Source organism: Phalaenopsis equestris, unplaced genomic scaffold, assembly GCF_001263595.1.
Source record: "Phalaenopsis equestris unplaced genomic scaffold, ASM126359v1 Scaffold000402, whole genome shotgun sequence".
Classification (NCBI taxonomy): Eukaryota; Viridiplantae; Streptophyta; class Magnoliopsida; order Asparagales; family Orchidaceae; genus Phalaenopsis; species Phalaenopsis equestris.
In genome coordinates this window covers 2,043,504-2,059,189 of record NW_018164844.1, presented here as the reverse complement: position 1 = coordinate 2,059,189, position 15,686 = coordinate 2,043,504, and the positions used below count along the sequence as shown (strand labels likewise).

At 32.5% G+C, this 15,686-nt stretch overlaps 1 protein-coding gene and 1 pseudogene across 8 annotated transcripts in view; one reads left to right on the top strand and one right to left on the bottom strand.

Moving 5' to 3' along the window:
- Positions 1-5,938: 5,938 nt before the first annotated feature.
- Positions 5,939-7,474, top strand: LOC110026817 (annotated as a pseudogene).
- A 2,024-nt stretch (positions 7,475-9,498) lies between these two features.
- The window catches only part of LOC110026824 (ATP-dependent DNA helicase homolog RECG, chloroplastic), a 173,528-nt gene continuing 167,340 nt past the window's right edge, over positions 9,499-15,686 (bottom strand). For all 8 annotated transcript variants that reach the window (XM_020727980.1, XM_020727974.1, XM_020727978.1 and 5 more), the window contains one exon: positions 9,499-9,814. In XM_020727980.1, the coding sequence (XP_020583639.1) occupies positions 9,722-9,814 (93 nt within the window). In that variant the 3' untranslated portion in view covers positions 9,499-9,721. The remainder of the gene's footprint in view (positions 9,815-15,686) is intronic.

The following is a 15,686-nucleotide window of genomic DNA, read 5'->3' as shown; positions in this document are numbered from 1 at the left end:
GAAATCTGACATACCTTAGAGAAAGCGTTTCAAGCCTCAAATAGACCAAGAGTCATTTAACCCAAGAATGAACTCTGCAATATTACAATGGGAGCAAATATGATGACCCAATATGTCACTATTATCAAAAATTTGATGGATAATATTACAACAGTTGGTTTCAAGATAGACACTAAAAACATTATATTCTATATTTTAAATGACTTACCCTCTTAGCTACCATAGATTTAAGATAATAATTTGAAAAAAATCTGCAATAAATTACATTAAATGATTTCTATACATCTTTACATAAAGAAGAATATAATCTTGTAAATGTAATCACATAACTCACTCAGAATACTGCATTGTTTACTTTTAAAAACAAAGGGTCATACAATAACTTATTTACCTTCAACAAAAATCACACCAACAATAAAAATTAGCATAACAGTAATATGTTAAAAAAAAGAATCAAGTATGATATGTCAGATCTACAACAAGAAAAAATATTCTATCACACAATGCTAACATAGATCAACTATATAATACAAAGCTCCCTTTACTTCTCAGATAACTACTTTAAACACTTAATTCCCTGCTCAACCACAAGAATGGGTATTGGACACAAGTGCCACAACTCATCTTATACCTAGCATGAACAATTTGCAACAACCTTTTTCTTAAAAAGGACCTGAACATGTTGAACGACAATAACAAAAATATTGAAATAACTCATGTGAGTAATGATATACTTCCCACTCCTGACAGTAAGTTGAAACTCTCCTTTTTCGAATTTCAAAACTACAATCCAATGTTGATGCATAAACTTACTAATGATAATAATTGCCAAATTATTTTATTATTGATAAACTTAAAATTCAAGACTCCAGTACTAGGAAAACTCTTCTCATCGGAGCAGCTGACCAATGATTCTAGTCTATAACAGTTCTCAATATTATCACAAGGGTAAATAATTAACATCAATAATTGTGACACCCTCCTAACAAAATTTTTTCTATGATTTCTCATTCTCACTCTCACCCTAATATTTCTTCTTTTAATTTAAAAAATCAAAAATGTTATTTAAATAAAATTCAGAAATTATTCTTTATGTGTAGTAACACTACATATCATAGATTATAAATGAAACATTCTGATATTTGAGTCACTTTCCCCTATCCTTCCATAGAAGAATATAAGTAATATGTAACATTTATTGATATTTTTTCTCGTTATTGTTAGCGCATTTCATTACAACAAATCAGAGACAACATCTCAATTAATATTCTTGATAAAATGATAAAAACTCACTTTAACATAAATATTAAATATTTGAGAACTGATAATGGAGGATAATATATGTCAACTGAGCTTAAAATTTATCTTTAAATAATATAATTCAGTATCAATTTAGTTGTCCATATACTCCTGAACAAAATGGTATAGCAGAAAGAAAACATAGACATAATCGAAACTGCTCAAACCCTTCTTAATACTTTCAACTTATCAATAAATATTTGGATGAAAGCAATTCAAACTGTCGTTTATCTTATCAATAGACTTCCATCTACGAGTACTCAAAATAAATCCTCTTTTCAACTTCTGTATAAAACAAAACTTAAATATCAACATTTTATAACTTTTGATTGTCTCTACTTCCCTTGAAAATAAAATAATACCTCTCACAAACTGACTCCAAAAGCTCTTAAATATATATTTGCCAGTTACAACTCAAAATATAAATGATACAAGTGTTCTAATATTCAAAGTAGTAAATTTATCATTTGAAGTCATGTTAAATTTCTTAAAAATCAATTTTCTTACAAACAGCTCAAGAACCAAAACTTCCAATTGGCTCAGTCTACTCAAAATAGTGTTTCACCATCTTCTCTTCTTATCCTTACCTCTAGTATTATTTCAACACTTCAACCAGCACAAACCGCGGACTCCTCTAATATGTCTTTCTCATACTCTCATTTTTCCACACCTCTACCTCACATTCCTATTCCAAATACTTCTTAAAGAAATAATTAGTTTAAATTCTCCTACTCCCTCGACTCTAGCCCTTCAACCACATTCTCCTACACAACATATACCTATTACTCAACCACATAAACATCATATGATCACTAAAAGACAAACAGGAAATTTAAAACCAACAATAATCTTTGACCTTCAACACAATATTATCTTTTATGAAGAACCTCATACTTATAGCCAAGAAGTGCAACACTGTCAATGACACCAGACAATGTGATGAAATTACAACAATAAGGTACATGAGAACTTGTTCCACTACCTGAAGCGAAAATATTTTAGAATGTAAATGGAAATTTAAAAATAAATATCACACCAATAAAACTATAGCCAGATACAAAGCAAGATTTATTACATAAGACTTTTATCAACAACAATGTATAGATTATCAGGAAACTTTCAGCCATGTGACCAAATTTCATATTATCATATTGATTATGGCTCTAACAGTTAATAAACAATGACAAATTCAATAATTAGATGTTTCAAATACTTTTCTACATGAGAAACTCGACAATATTTTTATATGAAGCAACTACCATGATTTTTACTCATTATGTAAGTTACAAAAAGCTATATAACACCTCAAGCAAGCCCATCACCAATTATATTCTATCTTTTGCAATTCTTATGTAATAAAAAAATTATTTAAAGTGTTGCAGATACCTCATTTCTGATTTACTGTCATAATAACATCTGTATTTAATTGTTTGTTTACGTTGATGACATACTCATCATTGAAAATTGTGTCAATATTATTAATATGCTAATTAACAAATTCACTAATCAGTTTAACTTAAAATAACAGGGACTTATCTCCTATTTTCTTGGTTTAACAATTCAAAACACTGCTTAAACATTCTTTTTTTATCCAAACTCAATATTTAAATGAACAATTACATAAAACAAAAATGCATAATGCAAAATCCATTTTAACTCCTCTCGACAACTTATTAAAAGCCACACATCCCAATATTTCTATGAAAGAACCAAATGTCTATCAACGGATTATTGAATCCCTCCAATATCTTACAGTTACTAGACTGGATATTATTTTCGCTGTCTATTAACTTAGTCAACATATGCAAAACTCTATCAATACACATTTTCAACATCTTAAAAGACTTCTTCGATATCTCAAAAACATGCTCAACTATTAGCTTTCATTGTTTATGATGATTTCTGTTTAAGCACTTATATAAATGTCAATTGGAATAGTGGATTTTATTGATAGAAAACCAACAATTAGTTTTGACATATATATCAGACCAAATCTTATCTCCTAGTCTGCGAAGAAGCAATCTATTGTAGTTAGATCATCCACTGAAGCCAAATATAATGCATTAGCCACTACAACTATAAAGATACTCTAGCTATGATAGCTTATTTAAGAAATCATAAATCACCAGTTGCAGCCTATAATAATTCACGGTGATAGCACGTCGGTTATAGCGCTCACTTACAACCCGATATTTCATGCTCAAACAAAACATATGGAAGTGGATTACCATTTTATTCATGACTATATAAAGCTTAACCACATCACTCTAAAATATATTACTACTATAGATCGACATCCAAATATTCCTACCAATATAAAAATTCATCAAAATATTACTCGTAAATTGACGATCAAAAGTTTAAATCATCACATTGAAGGGGGTTAAAATGCGATCTAACTGAATGTTATCATTACTGAGCTCCAACGTTAACTTCAAGTTCTTCTTTTGGATCCTCTTCTGCTGCTGAGCGGTCTTGGCAGTGTTGTGCTAGGGATTCAGGTTTCTATAATAAAAGGAAGCTTTATATTAGTGGCTAGTTTTATTAAAATGACTTCTTTGTTCTCATATATATTTACAAGTTGACACTGAAATTGTTTATATATAAGAGCTCTGTATTACCAAACATGTAATGTGAGATTAAATAAAAGAAAGCTACTTATTTTTGTTTGTGACTGTAAGATTTCTGTCCTCCTTTCTCTGTTTTCTCTGTTTCTATATTTCTGAAGTCCTAAAGCCCTAACAACTGAACAGCGCGGCAGCTGGAGGAGAGGAGTCAGGAGAAGACGCTGGAACTCTATAACGGTAAGGTAAAGAAAGATCTCCTTTTAATCAAGGTATATATTCACAGGCGCAAACAAAAGTCACACCAAATAATTGCAGAGAACATAAAGGGGCCGTTTGCCAGCCGGCTTTAAGCTGGAATTAAGCTAAAACCTGCCAAACGGCAAAACATGCCTCCGTAAACTCTGAGCTCCCGTAAATCCCAAAATGACGCCGATTCGCGATAAATCAGTTATTTACCAAACCCTGTAAATCGGCGGATGCATAAGTAAATCCGGGACGAGCCAAGAGGAAAAATGGTCGCGAACATGCCTACCTTCCTCAATGGTTTCTGGTAGGAGCAGAGAGGAAGGATTAGAAAGATGGAATTTTCGGTGGTCTCTGTAAACCGCGATCCCGTCGTTTCCTTCCCAGCACAATGGCGACTCGCGGAAGTTCGTTCAGGAAGGCGATGGTTTCGGGCGAAACCGCTAACATAGGATCAGGACTCTGATGGAGTGCGAACTTGTTATAATAACACAATAATATTTAAATAATACATAATAATATCTAAATAACACATAATAATATTTGAATAATAAGAAAACAATATTCTCTTGTTAGCGGTATTTTATTTCTATCATAGTCATGTAGCGTGATTTCATTAGACTCTGCATGTAACTCTACGTGCAGAGTCCTGATGCAATATTTTCTCCTGATATAAGCAAGGACAACTTGGTTTTGGGTTGAGATAGGAAGTTTGGGCGAAACAGGGATAGTGGTAGGATGTCTTTCGGGCAAATAGAGGAATCGAAAATTAGGAATCAGGAAATAAGTTTGTAGTATTAATTTATTTTTATTTAAGTTAATGTTATTACTTTAATTAATTAAAAATTAATTAATAATTTATATATTATCAAATTAATTATAATTTTGTTGATTTATATGTAATCATTTATTAATTAATAATAACTAAATTTCTATTTTAAAATTTAAATTATTTGATAAAATTTTAAATAACTTTAAATTTACATAATTAATAATTAATTAATGTTAAATTATTGATTAATGCAAATACTTTTTTTTTTATATATTTTGAATTTTAGATATTCATTTATTATTTTTTATTTAATATTCATCTTCGGATGTTCAATAAATCTTGATAAATCAATCTTATAAATTTTGTTATACTGCCAAATAATTTATCAAAATTTATCAAAATTTAATCATCTTAGAATTTAATAAATTCAGATTTATAAAATTTGTTAAATTCTAATTAAGATAAATTCTGCTTGCAAATCAAACAACCCCAAAGGGTAGAAAAGGAGGTCAACGGAAGTTAGCTACACAGTTAGCGGCAACGGGCATCGAATGGCATGTTCCTCCTAAGAGTCGAAGTCTACGATCGACGACATTGGAAGCTGCCTGCCACTGCCTGGATTGCCTCTGTTTGCTACACTGGCATGTACTATGGGACAACCTCTAGACCATGCTCATTGGAAGTTTTACATATATAACCCTCAATTATAATATCTATAATAAGAGATGAATGAATTTTTATGAGATAATTTTCTGCTATGCTCGCTAGACTTGCTGCGTGCCAGAATATTTGTTAAGGTAGAATAATAATTTAACATCTTAGCGTTACATGAAAATTAAACACACACAAATATAAGTAATAAAAACATGCGGCCTTCATTGAAACTTCACGCAACTCATTGCATGAGAGCTTTATTCAATTTATAAAACATAGTACTTTTATTTAATGTAAATTTGTGAGCATTTATCTAATTGACAAATATACTTAGCCAATTTTGAATATTATGAGACAGAGAGCCAAAAATGGAAATCCTACAAAATTTTATTTCACACTCGTAATGCAAGTATTGCTTCTTATTGAACATATGACGTGCTTTCATCAAATTATAATTTGCCTTTTTCATTTTACAAAGCAAGGGTTATAAAAATTATTATTTTGCAAGAAAAAGAACTTCTAACTACTTGTCAGAATCATCAGTCTATTATTTTAGGATGTAAACTGTCCCTTCAGACCCAATGTAGCAGAAGTTAAGATAATATTTTAAGAGGGGCAAAAGATCAAATTATCCTTCCATATAAATAAAAATCTGAATTAGAAGAGCAATTGCCCGGTTGCCCCCCATGGACCCTACCTAGCTCCACCCCTGACTGTTAGTATAAGGGGCTAGGACAACAAAAAAATAAAATAATATTTCAGGAAGGGCAAAATTAATATTTTAAGAGAGACAAAAGACAAAATTACCCTCACATATAAATAAAAATTTGAAATTAATAGAATGTCAATTGCCCCCTTGTACCCTACCTAGTTCCACCCTTAACTATTGTCAATCTTTTCAATATGTACTGCTATGAGCATAGGCTAACAAGATCATATTTTAAACATGACTTCTTATGACACGTACGACCGTCTCGTTGTTCGCGAACATGAACATCTCGTGTTCAGCGTGTTCGGCTCATTAAGAAGCTCGTGTTCGGCTCGTTCGCTAAGTTAACGAGCTGAACACGAACAACAAGAAAAAATATTTATTCATTCGTGTTCAGCTCGTTTTAGCTCGAAATACTACTAATCAATTATATATATATATAACAATTAAGCCCAGAAGCTTCAATCGTCTTCGTCTTATCTCCTTCCTCCCTCTTCGACAATGACAACTGACTGAAGTTAATGGAATCCATACCATCGACGCCGTAGCTGCTCAAGGCGGTGACACTCACCCATGTCCGGTACCATCGGGGTGACTCCCTAGGCCACTTACTCGCATGGGTTTCGCTGATTCCTATATTCATTAGTCTTGGCGGCTCGTCACCCACTTCTTATTTCGACGAGAGTTACAGTGTCTCTATTTCGCTCTCGGTCTCATCTTCTCTAAGTTCCTCAACGAGCTCATCAAGTCATCAGTGCAGCAGTCGCGCCCCAAGACTTGCGTCGCCTTAGAGATGTGCAATTCATACGGTTGGCCATCTAGTCACTCGCAGTACATGTTCTTCTTCTCCACATATTTCTCCCTTTTATGCCTCAGCGGTACCGGGGAAGGCGTTTCCTCCCGGCGATCGAGATTTCTAACAGCCCTGTTTCCGTGGCCTGCAGCCATATTGACTCTCTATTCTAGGGTTTACTTGGGATACCATTTACTTGGGATACCACACCATTGTCCAAGTTCTCGGTGGGGCAATCCTCGGACCCTTCTTAGGCGCGCTTTGGTACTGGATAGTTAACAATCTATTGGCGGATTACTTTCGATCGATCGAGGAAAGCGCAATTGGGCGGTTTCTATACATCAAAGACACATCTCACATGCCAAATGTGCTCAAGTTTGAGTATGATAATGCTAGGGCTGCTAGAAGGAAACTAGCCACCGATTGAGAGGCTGTCCTTTGCCCCAACACTGCAGCTCAATATTTCGTGAAATTGGGATATTTATCTCCCACAAACAATAAACGTCACCTGGCTTCCGGCCTCAAGATGAAGGTACAATTATGGTCTCATTGAACTAAATATTCCAATAAATATCATGGCGCACTTTATATATTTCTTACATTTAAACTTTGAAACTTTTGTGTATTTATAACATTACCCTTTTTAACTTTAATGTGATTTACTTTATTTACTTCAAGCTTTGTGTATGTTGTAGACTTGTAGTACACAAGAATAAACAGTTTGTTTTAAAAAAAAAAATAATATATACATATATATAATGAGTAGTATTTTTAAAAAAATTAATTGACTACAAGGCTACAAAAATTTATAATTAATTAAAAATATTAATTAAAAAAATAGAATAAAAATTATTAAATTAAATTCAAAATGATGTTTTAAATTTTGCCCCAATCCTTAACTTCTTATGGCTACGTGACTAGGGTTGTCAAAACGGCTATTTATTCGTGAACGACCAATGTTCGGCTCGCTAAACAAACGAACCTAACACAAACACACTTTTTGAGCTTGAAATATAAACGAGCCGAACACAAGCTGAGCCTGGGCTCACTCGTGTTTAACTCGTTTACACCCCTAATGACATGACCCACCCATCAAACAAGCTTATTTATATAATTTATTATTATATATATATATAAAGAATATTTTTGAATAAAATGATAAATCTTAATAAATTATTGTGCTTCCATTACATTGTAGAGCTCAACAAGCTACTTATCGAGCTGGAGTTAAAGCTCAAGAAAAATTGGTGTTGAATTCAAGTTTATCTCAGCGCAAACTAAATTGGACTTGCTTGCACTTGTGAGATGAGAGATATTATTGTATCAGGAGTCTTGATGCAATTTTGTATCTGGACTTTAATAAGGACTTACCACATGTACATACAAACCCCCAATTTAATACATAGTTGGGTCTGCCTGTACACGTGACAGACCCTGATTGAAGTCTTGATGCAAAACTACATCAGGATTCCTAATGCGCTAATTTTTTCTAAGACGAACATGATATTTGAATTATTCCAATACTTTACAATTACCACCCCATGACATCAAATTCTTGCAATACTCCAATAAACTCTCTACTGCCTTCAAATGCAAGACATGTACAAGCAGTCGAGTTAACTGGCATTAAACTCAAGCTGGACTTGCGAGACGTATGGTTAGCTCAAACCTCAACTCGAGCTCCAACATAGCTCATGGCAATTACACCTAGCTCAAGTTAGGCTAGAAAGCTCAATTTTGATAAAAATATATTAAAATGAATAAATATAAAAAAAAATATTTATAATATGAAATGTAAGATTAATTTATGTAATGAGATTGCCTCAACAAAGCTAAGCTCAACTCTAAGCTCATTAATAAGTCAAGTTCAACCCGAACACGAGCCGAGTCAGCTCATTTACACCCCTACTACAACAAAGGTACTTCTTAAAAAAGATGAATAAAATTAAAATTGCATGGAGCTGATAAGCTAAAACACGAATGACAGATGATATTAGTCACAAAATGAAGGCAGAAGGTAAAACAAAAAGCTTCTGCAGCTTTCTGGTTTTCAACACTTCTGATCTCGCATCAGTCTCGTGAAGATAAAGATAAATTTACCAATATAAAAGCCGTCAATTGATGCAGTGAAATAGTTGTATCTGTATTTGGTTGATGAAGCTTTCTCACTACTTTTCAGAGATCTCTTTGAGAAGCTGATTTTTACAACAACATTTGTTAGAATATTTAGGGGAATTTACATGCATATCACACAATTCTTATGTATTTACATATCTAAAACATTCATATTTACATGCATATCAGTCAAATCTTTAACATGACATAAAAATATCACCGTCATAGCTTTTTCAAAAGTGAAAAATACCTTCTCATGCATAGGTTTATGACAACAAGATGTTATAGGTGTAAATATCAAATGGTAGGTGTTAGATATGTAAATACATAAGAATTTTATGGGGGGTTTTCCCAAAAATGTTTATAATTAATCAATGGCATTGAAATATTCATTAAATATTTTCTACTAAGAACAAGTTGACACCTTAACTATGAAGAGGTCTCCTAACAGGAGACAAATTAGACATAAGCGTACGTACATGCCTCTAAATTATGCACTATTTGAAAAGTCTGTGTGTCCAAATTTGTCAGTCTTCATGAATTTCTGGTCCCAATAAAATGTGCAAATCTCAATCGCCCAATATGCACAGGGGCTTCCTCATGCTGAGTTCAACTCGGAGCTTAGGGAAGGAGGACAGATCATGTGAAGTACTCAAGATTTTCTGCCAAAAAGAGAAGAGAAGAGCTGTTAATATAACGAACAAGTTGATAAGGAAAATTTCTAATAATTATCCGAAACATTTAGATAATGCCACCAATTCCTATGTTTTTACATAATTAACACCTAAACTTTGCTTTTTTACATTTACACCACCCAAATCTTTCATATCACATCGAACATATCACCATTTTAACTTTTTAAAAAGTGAAATGCACCTTTTAATACAGAGGTAATGTGGCATGTGTGCAAAAATTTAAGTTGAGGTGTTAGATATGTAAATACATAAGAATTGAGTGGTATGTATGTAAATATCCCTAATTATTTTATGGAATTTGGACTCTCTCTGAATTGGATTGTGGAGAATCATGCCACATGAGTTACTTATCAGACATATCATATGTTATCAGCCTCCAAAGATACTGCAATCATTTTTGCAAACTCAAAATATTTAGGAATGTTTTTGAAGGATTGGAGGAAATATTAATTTTACTCCACAAATTCACTTTTGATTTTTAGTAATGTAATATATATGAAATTAGATTTATCTATAAAATATTGAGACATAATTGTTTCAATAGCAAGTTCTTGCTCAACGCCAGTGGAGAAAGAGAGAAAAATTAACTGCATCATCATTGAAACTCATGATTTCTCCTTGAAACAAAAAGGTGAAAACTAAATTGTACTCAATTACTTCACCTTTTTCATTTCCATTTCCTATTCATTTTCTCAATTTCAATTCAATCATAAACAATGAGATCTGCTATAAAAGATTGTATCAAAAGCTACAGCTATTAACATGAAAGACAGAGCCATGCAGTTAAATAAAAATAGCTCTCCTAGTTTGATAGGTAGGTGTAGGAAAAATGTCTTCAACGCAGGAACAAAGAACAGACAATCCCAAGCACTGCAGGCGTAGTCCACCAAAGTTTACAAATAATACCAACTTTATGGCGGATGAACAGAAGTTACAATATAAAAATTTCTAAAATTGTATGTCCCCAACCGTAATTATATCAGAAGAGAGTGAGTCGAGTTATTTAGATACTGAAGTTACTACAATGTCATCTCATGATGTTCATAACAACGAAGAAACACGAAAAAAAACGATAGCATTGACACCGTTTGATCTTGTCTACTCATGACAGAGGATAACCCAAAAGAAAGGTTCTATAAATCCTTTATACTGCCTAGAATCTGTATACCCAAGTAATGTACTCACTAATCCTTTACCTCATGCTCAATCCACTTCATCTTCAAATTCAGAATATTCTAGTCCTGAATTGAGCCTAAATTAAATCCCAAGTCTTTAGAGTCTAGCCTTTTCATTAGAGAAAGGTCGTGCATCCAACATCCATTGTCCCATAAGGTGTCATATGAAAACCTCTCGCCCACTTTCCATCCTTTTACCTCACAATTATTGAATATGAATATCCTAGAACTATGCGGGATGCTCTGAAAGTCCCTAAATGAAAGGAGGTTGTTTTTTAAGAGAAGAATACCGTTGAAAAATATGGTACATAAGAAGCAATTGATTTATCAAGAGGAAAGACAACAGTTAGATGCAAATAGGTATTTACAATCAAGTATAATTCTAATGACTTCTTAAAATAGCACAAGGCTAAACTAGTTAAGAAATTTAATCAGATATATGACATTGATTATTTAAAAACATTTGCTCTAGTTATCAAACTAAAACTCTGCAAGGATACTTTTGTCATTTGTAGCTAATCTTGACCGGTCCCTACAATAGTTGGATATAAAAAATGCTTTCCTCAATAGAGACTTAGAAAGAAGTGTATATGGATGCATCTCCATAATTTAATGAGAAGTTTAGCACAAAAGTGTGTAAACTAACAAAATCCTTGTACTGATTGAAACAGTCACCGAGAGCATAGCTTGAAAAGTTTATATTTTTTGTTAAAAGTCAGGGTATATGCTCAAGGGCAAAGAGATCATATAGTGTTTTTCATGCATTCAATGGATGAGAAGATAGCCAAATTAATCGTATATGAAGATGATAAATTCTCATCGGAGATGACAAATGAAATGAATCAGTTGAAGGAATCCCTCTTATCAGTCTTTAAAACCAAGGACTTTAGATCTTTAAAGTATTTCCTTGGCATGGAGGTTGTTAGATAAAAAAAAAGGAATGTTTTTTCCTAAAGAAACTATGTTTTTGATCTTCAAAAGATAGTCAAAACTGTAGCAATGGCATCTTCCGTTGCATCCTTCTGCTTATGCAATTTTTATTGATTGAAGAGCAATAGCCTTGAATGTTTTGTGGTAGCCAATAGAAAAGTAATCTATAACCACGATTCAGGATTTGAAACGGGTAGAGGTAAGAAGTGCATTTCAAAACATTATGAGCTACACTTATTGTGCTTTGAAATGTGTGTGTGTGTAATAGGGGTGTAATCTCCAAAGATTGTTTAATCAAGCCATCTGAATGTGCGCATTTATTATTGAGCACTAATGTCATCACACTCTAGAGGTTCATACAGTATAATAATTACCAAAGGCGTGCCTTCAGAAGTCAATCGCGTTTCTTAAAGAACGTCCATATCTCAAACAATCTCGCCTTTGTTGCACTTGTTCTTGCTCCCTATTTCAGGATATCAATTCACTTATGGCCCCTTGGATTAATCACACAATAATTTCTTATGTTCTGCTAGAAGCTTTAAATTTAGCCCATTGATCCCTCATCAAAATGCCTCATGATAACTCTGTTCTTTCAGCCCTAGCTTCGTTGGGTCTTCATTAATAAAAACTATGAGTCCTGGCAGTTAAAACAACTCTAAATATCTCATCATCAAGGCAATTACCTTTTTACACACACTCAGACAATTCTACTACACCTTTGCGGAAGGATACAATTTTCACTTTACCTCAATCAATCAAAGAGCTGCATGAGGTTGGTGTTTACACTAATTGCTCAACTCAAAAAGCTCACAACAAAATCCTCTTTGTCAACTAGAAGATTCGAGTGATACCATTATTATTCTTCTTTTAGGTGAGTCATAGCCACACAATAAAATCTAAGCTGGGAGAATAATGAGGGACTGGATTGCAAAGATGAGTCTGACAAATCAAAAAGGACCATGCCACATGCCTGTTAGGCCTGAAAAAAATATTTTAGATGTGAAGAAACACTGATTTGTGTCAATTAATATTGAAAAACATAGAACTGATGAAGAACCGTTGAGATTTTTCTTGTTTTCCCTCTTTTTGTCTGATTGCTAGTTATTTTTACTCATCAGTATATCTTCCGTTTCCATGTGAAGGACTATAGAAAACACCATTCAAATCATACTCCTTAATAACAAATAGTGCATCATAGTGCAATGGTCTCTGTAAAGCTATAGTAGGGGTGTAAATGAACCGAGCCGGCTCGATAACCAGCTTGAGCTCGGCTCATTAACGAGTTTATGGGCCGAGCTCATCGAGCCACGAGCTAGCTCGCGCTCAAATTTGAGCTTGTCTATTAAACGAGCTCAAGCTCATCCCAGCTCGGCTTGTTGGCTCACGAGCCAGTTCGATTAGCCTATCACTAGACATTTCAATGCATTTTCGGGTGAGCTCCCGCCGCCTCTTCCTCCTCCTTTCTTCCAGCCACTAATATCTTTTCAGGCAAGCTCCCGTAAAAATGGAGCTTTAGTTTGAACTCGCGAGCCGACTACTGCCAATACGAGCCGAGCTCAAGCTTGAGAGCTCGACTTGAGCTTGAACTCGAAGTTTATCAGACGAGCTGAGCTCAGGCTCGGCATGGCTCGAGCTCAAATTGACTCAGCTCGTTTGCAAACCTAAGTTATAATGCAATGCATACTATTTAAAACATGGCACAAAATACTAAAAAAAAATAAACATGCACTTAAAATACAAAAGACTATTAAATTGAAGGGGAATTTACATACATAGCACCCAATTCTTATGCATTTACTTATCTCACACCTAAACTTTAATTTTTACATCCAAAGCACCCTATCTATGAAAAAAGTGTAATCCACCTTTTTCATACATCTTTTCAAACAAAGGAAAATGTGCTTAGTTTGTAAAAATCAAAGTTTGGGTGTGAGATAAGTAAATGCATAAGAATTGGGTGTTATGTAAGTTGAATGATAAACCATTATACGATAAAAATAACTGAAGTGATGCTCAAATTCAAATGCTTCACCTCAACTTATCACGACCTAGCCCGAGGGCTTGAAATTTTCAAAACGAGAATGGGGTGAATGGTGAAATTTTAATTTTTTATTTTTATATTCTATCACTAATACTTTATAATCTAAGGAAATTGAAAATCACTGAATAATAAAGAAAATTAAAGTAATACAAAAAAATTTACTTTAGTTTAGATTGTCCACATGTTACATAAATATTTCCTTTTCTCGTACTCATTTTTACTTCGTAATTTCAACATGAAAATATTAATTAATAGCACAATTTGTTAACTGTAGTCAGTGAGTACTAAAACTTTTAAATTATAGTAATATAATGAAAACATAACAAAATGAATACTATTTAAACGTATAGTAAATTAGTTTAATGGTACTTAACAATTTATATTTTCAAATATGACCGTTCAAGATAATTCAAAATATGAACTATGTTGTATTATATCATTTATATATTTATATAATTTTATATATATACAACCGTCACATGATGATTGTTTAAAATTGTACCAATTAAGGTATATTAATATCAACAATCTTTTTCAATTACATGCACAAGTACTTTAGCATCCTCAGTTAGTATTATAAGGGTATGAACTCTATTGTAGTCAACATGCACATGCAATCACTCTATATAGCTCATATCAGGCACACTTTCATATCGTTCAGTATAAAATATATTATAAATAATGCATAAATTTTATCATTTTAAAGTACTTAAGATATTTATATCGATATGATCAATCAAATTTAAGAACAAATGAATCAAAATAAAGTCCTACAAAAACATTAATCATGTATAAAAACTATCCATGCAACTGGTTTAGCAAAGGTCAATATTGATAATATAACTTGGTAAGAGTACTCACCTCATCTAATTCGCTTGCCTTAAACCTTCAACCTTCAATCACCCTTAAACTTCATCTCCTATAAACGCACATCCATAATATCATGAAAAATAATGTTCAAACATATTATTTAATGATGTTTAACTAATCATAAAATTAATTATGTTATTTTAATTGTTTGTTGAAGTCCTTCATTTAAGTTTCACATTACTTTAATTTAACCATCAATACTACAATTTTAATCAATATCTATAATTTGTATTAAATTTTATTCAATATCTAATTAACTTCTACTCTATTTTTAAAAAAATTACTTTAAAATTTCATAGTTAAATAAATATTTGATTTTTCTTTTAATTTTGTTCATAAATCAATTCTATTTCAATTATTATTTAGACTTTTTAATTTTTTTTACATTAAAACATTTAATTTCTTAATTTCCCTAAAAGTAATGTTAATCATAAAACTATAATTAGAATTTCTACTTATCACATAAAAAATTTATATTTCTAATAGATATTTTAAGATATATTATATATACATACATAAATAAATATATATTTTTTGCCATCAATCATTCTTGTTAATAGAATTCAATATAATAAAAATTAATCTTACACTGAAATTCCTTCATCTAAAAATCCGGTCTATGCTCGTCAATGTTTGATGTTCAAGCTCATTCATAAAGATCTTCCACTCCACTACCCTGCTTGTGAGAAAAAAACCTTCAGTCTGTCCCATGCTCTGATCCTCATACGAGGCCAGCATACAACTTCATTTCACGGCTTCAATACCCTAACTCTACTTATAATTGACGCTAAAAAATGCCGCTTCCGCCGATATGCATCTCCTC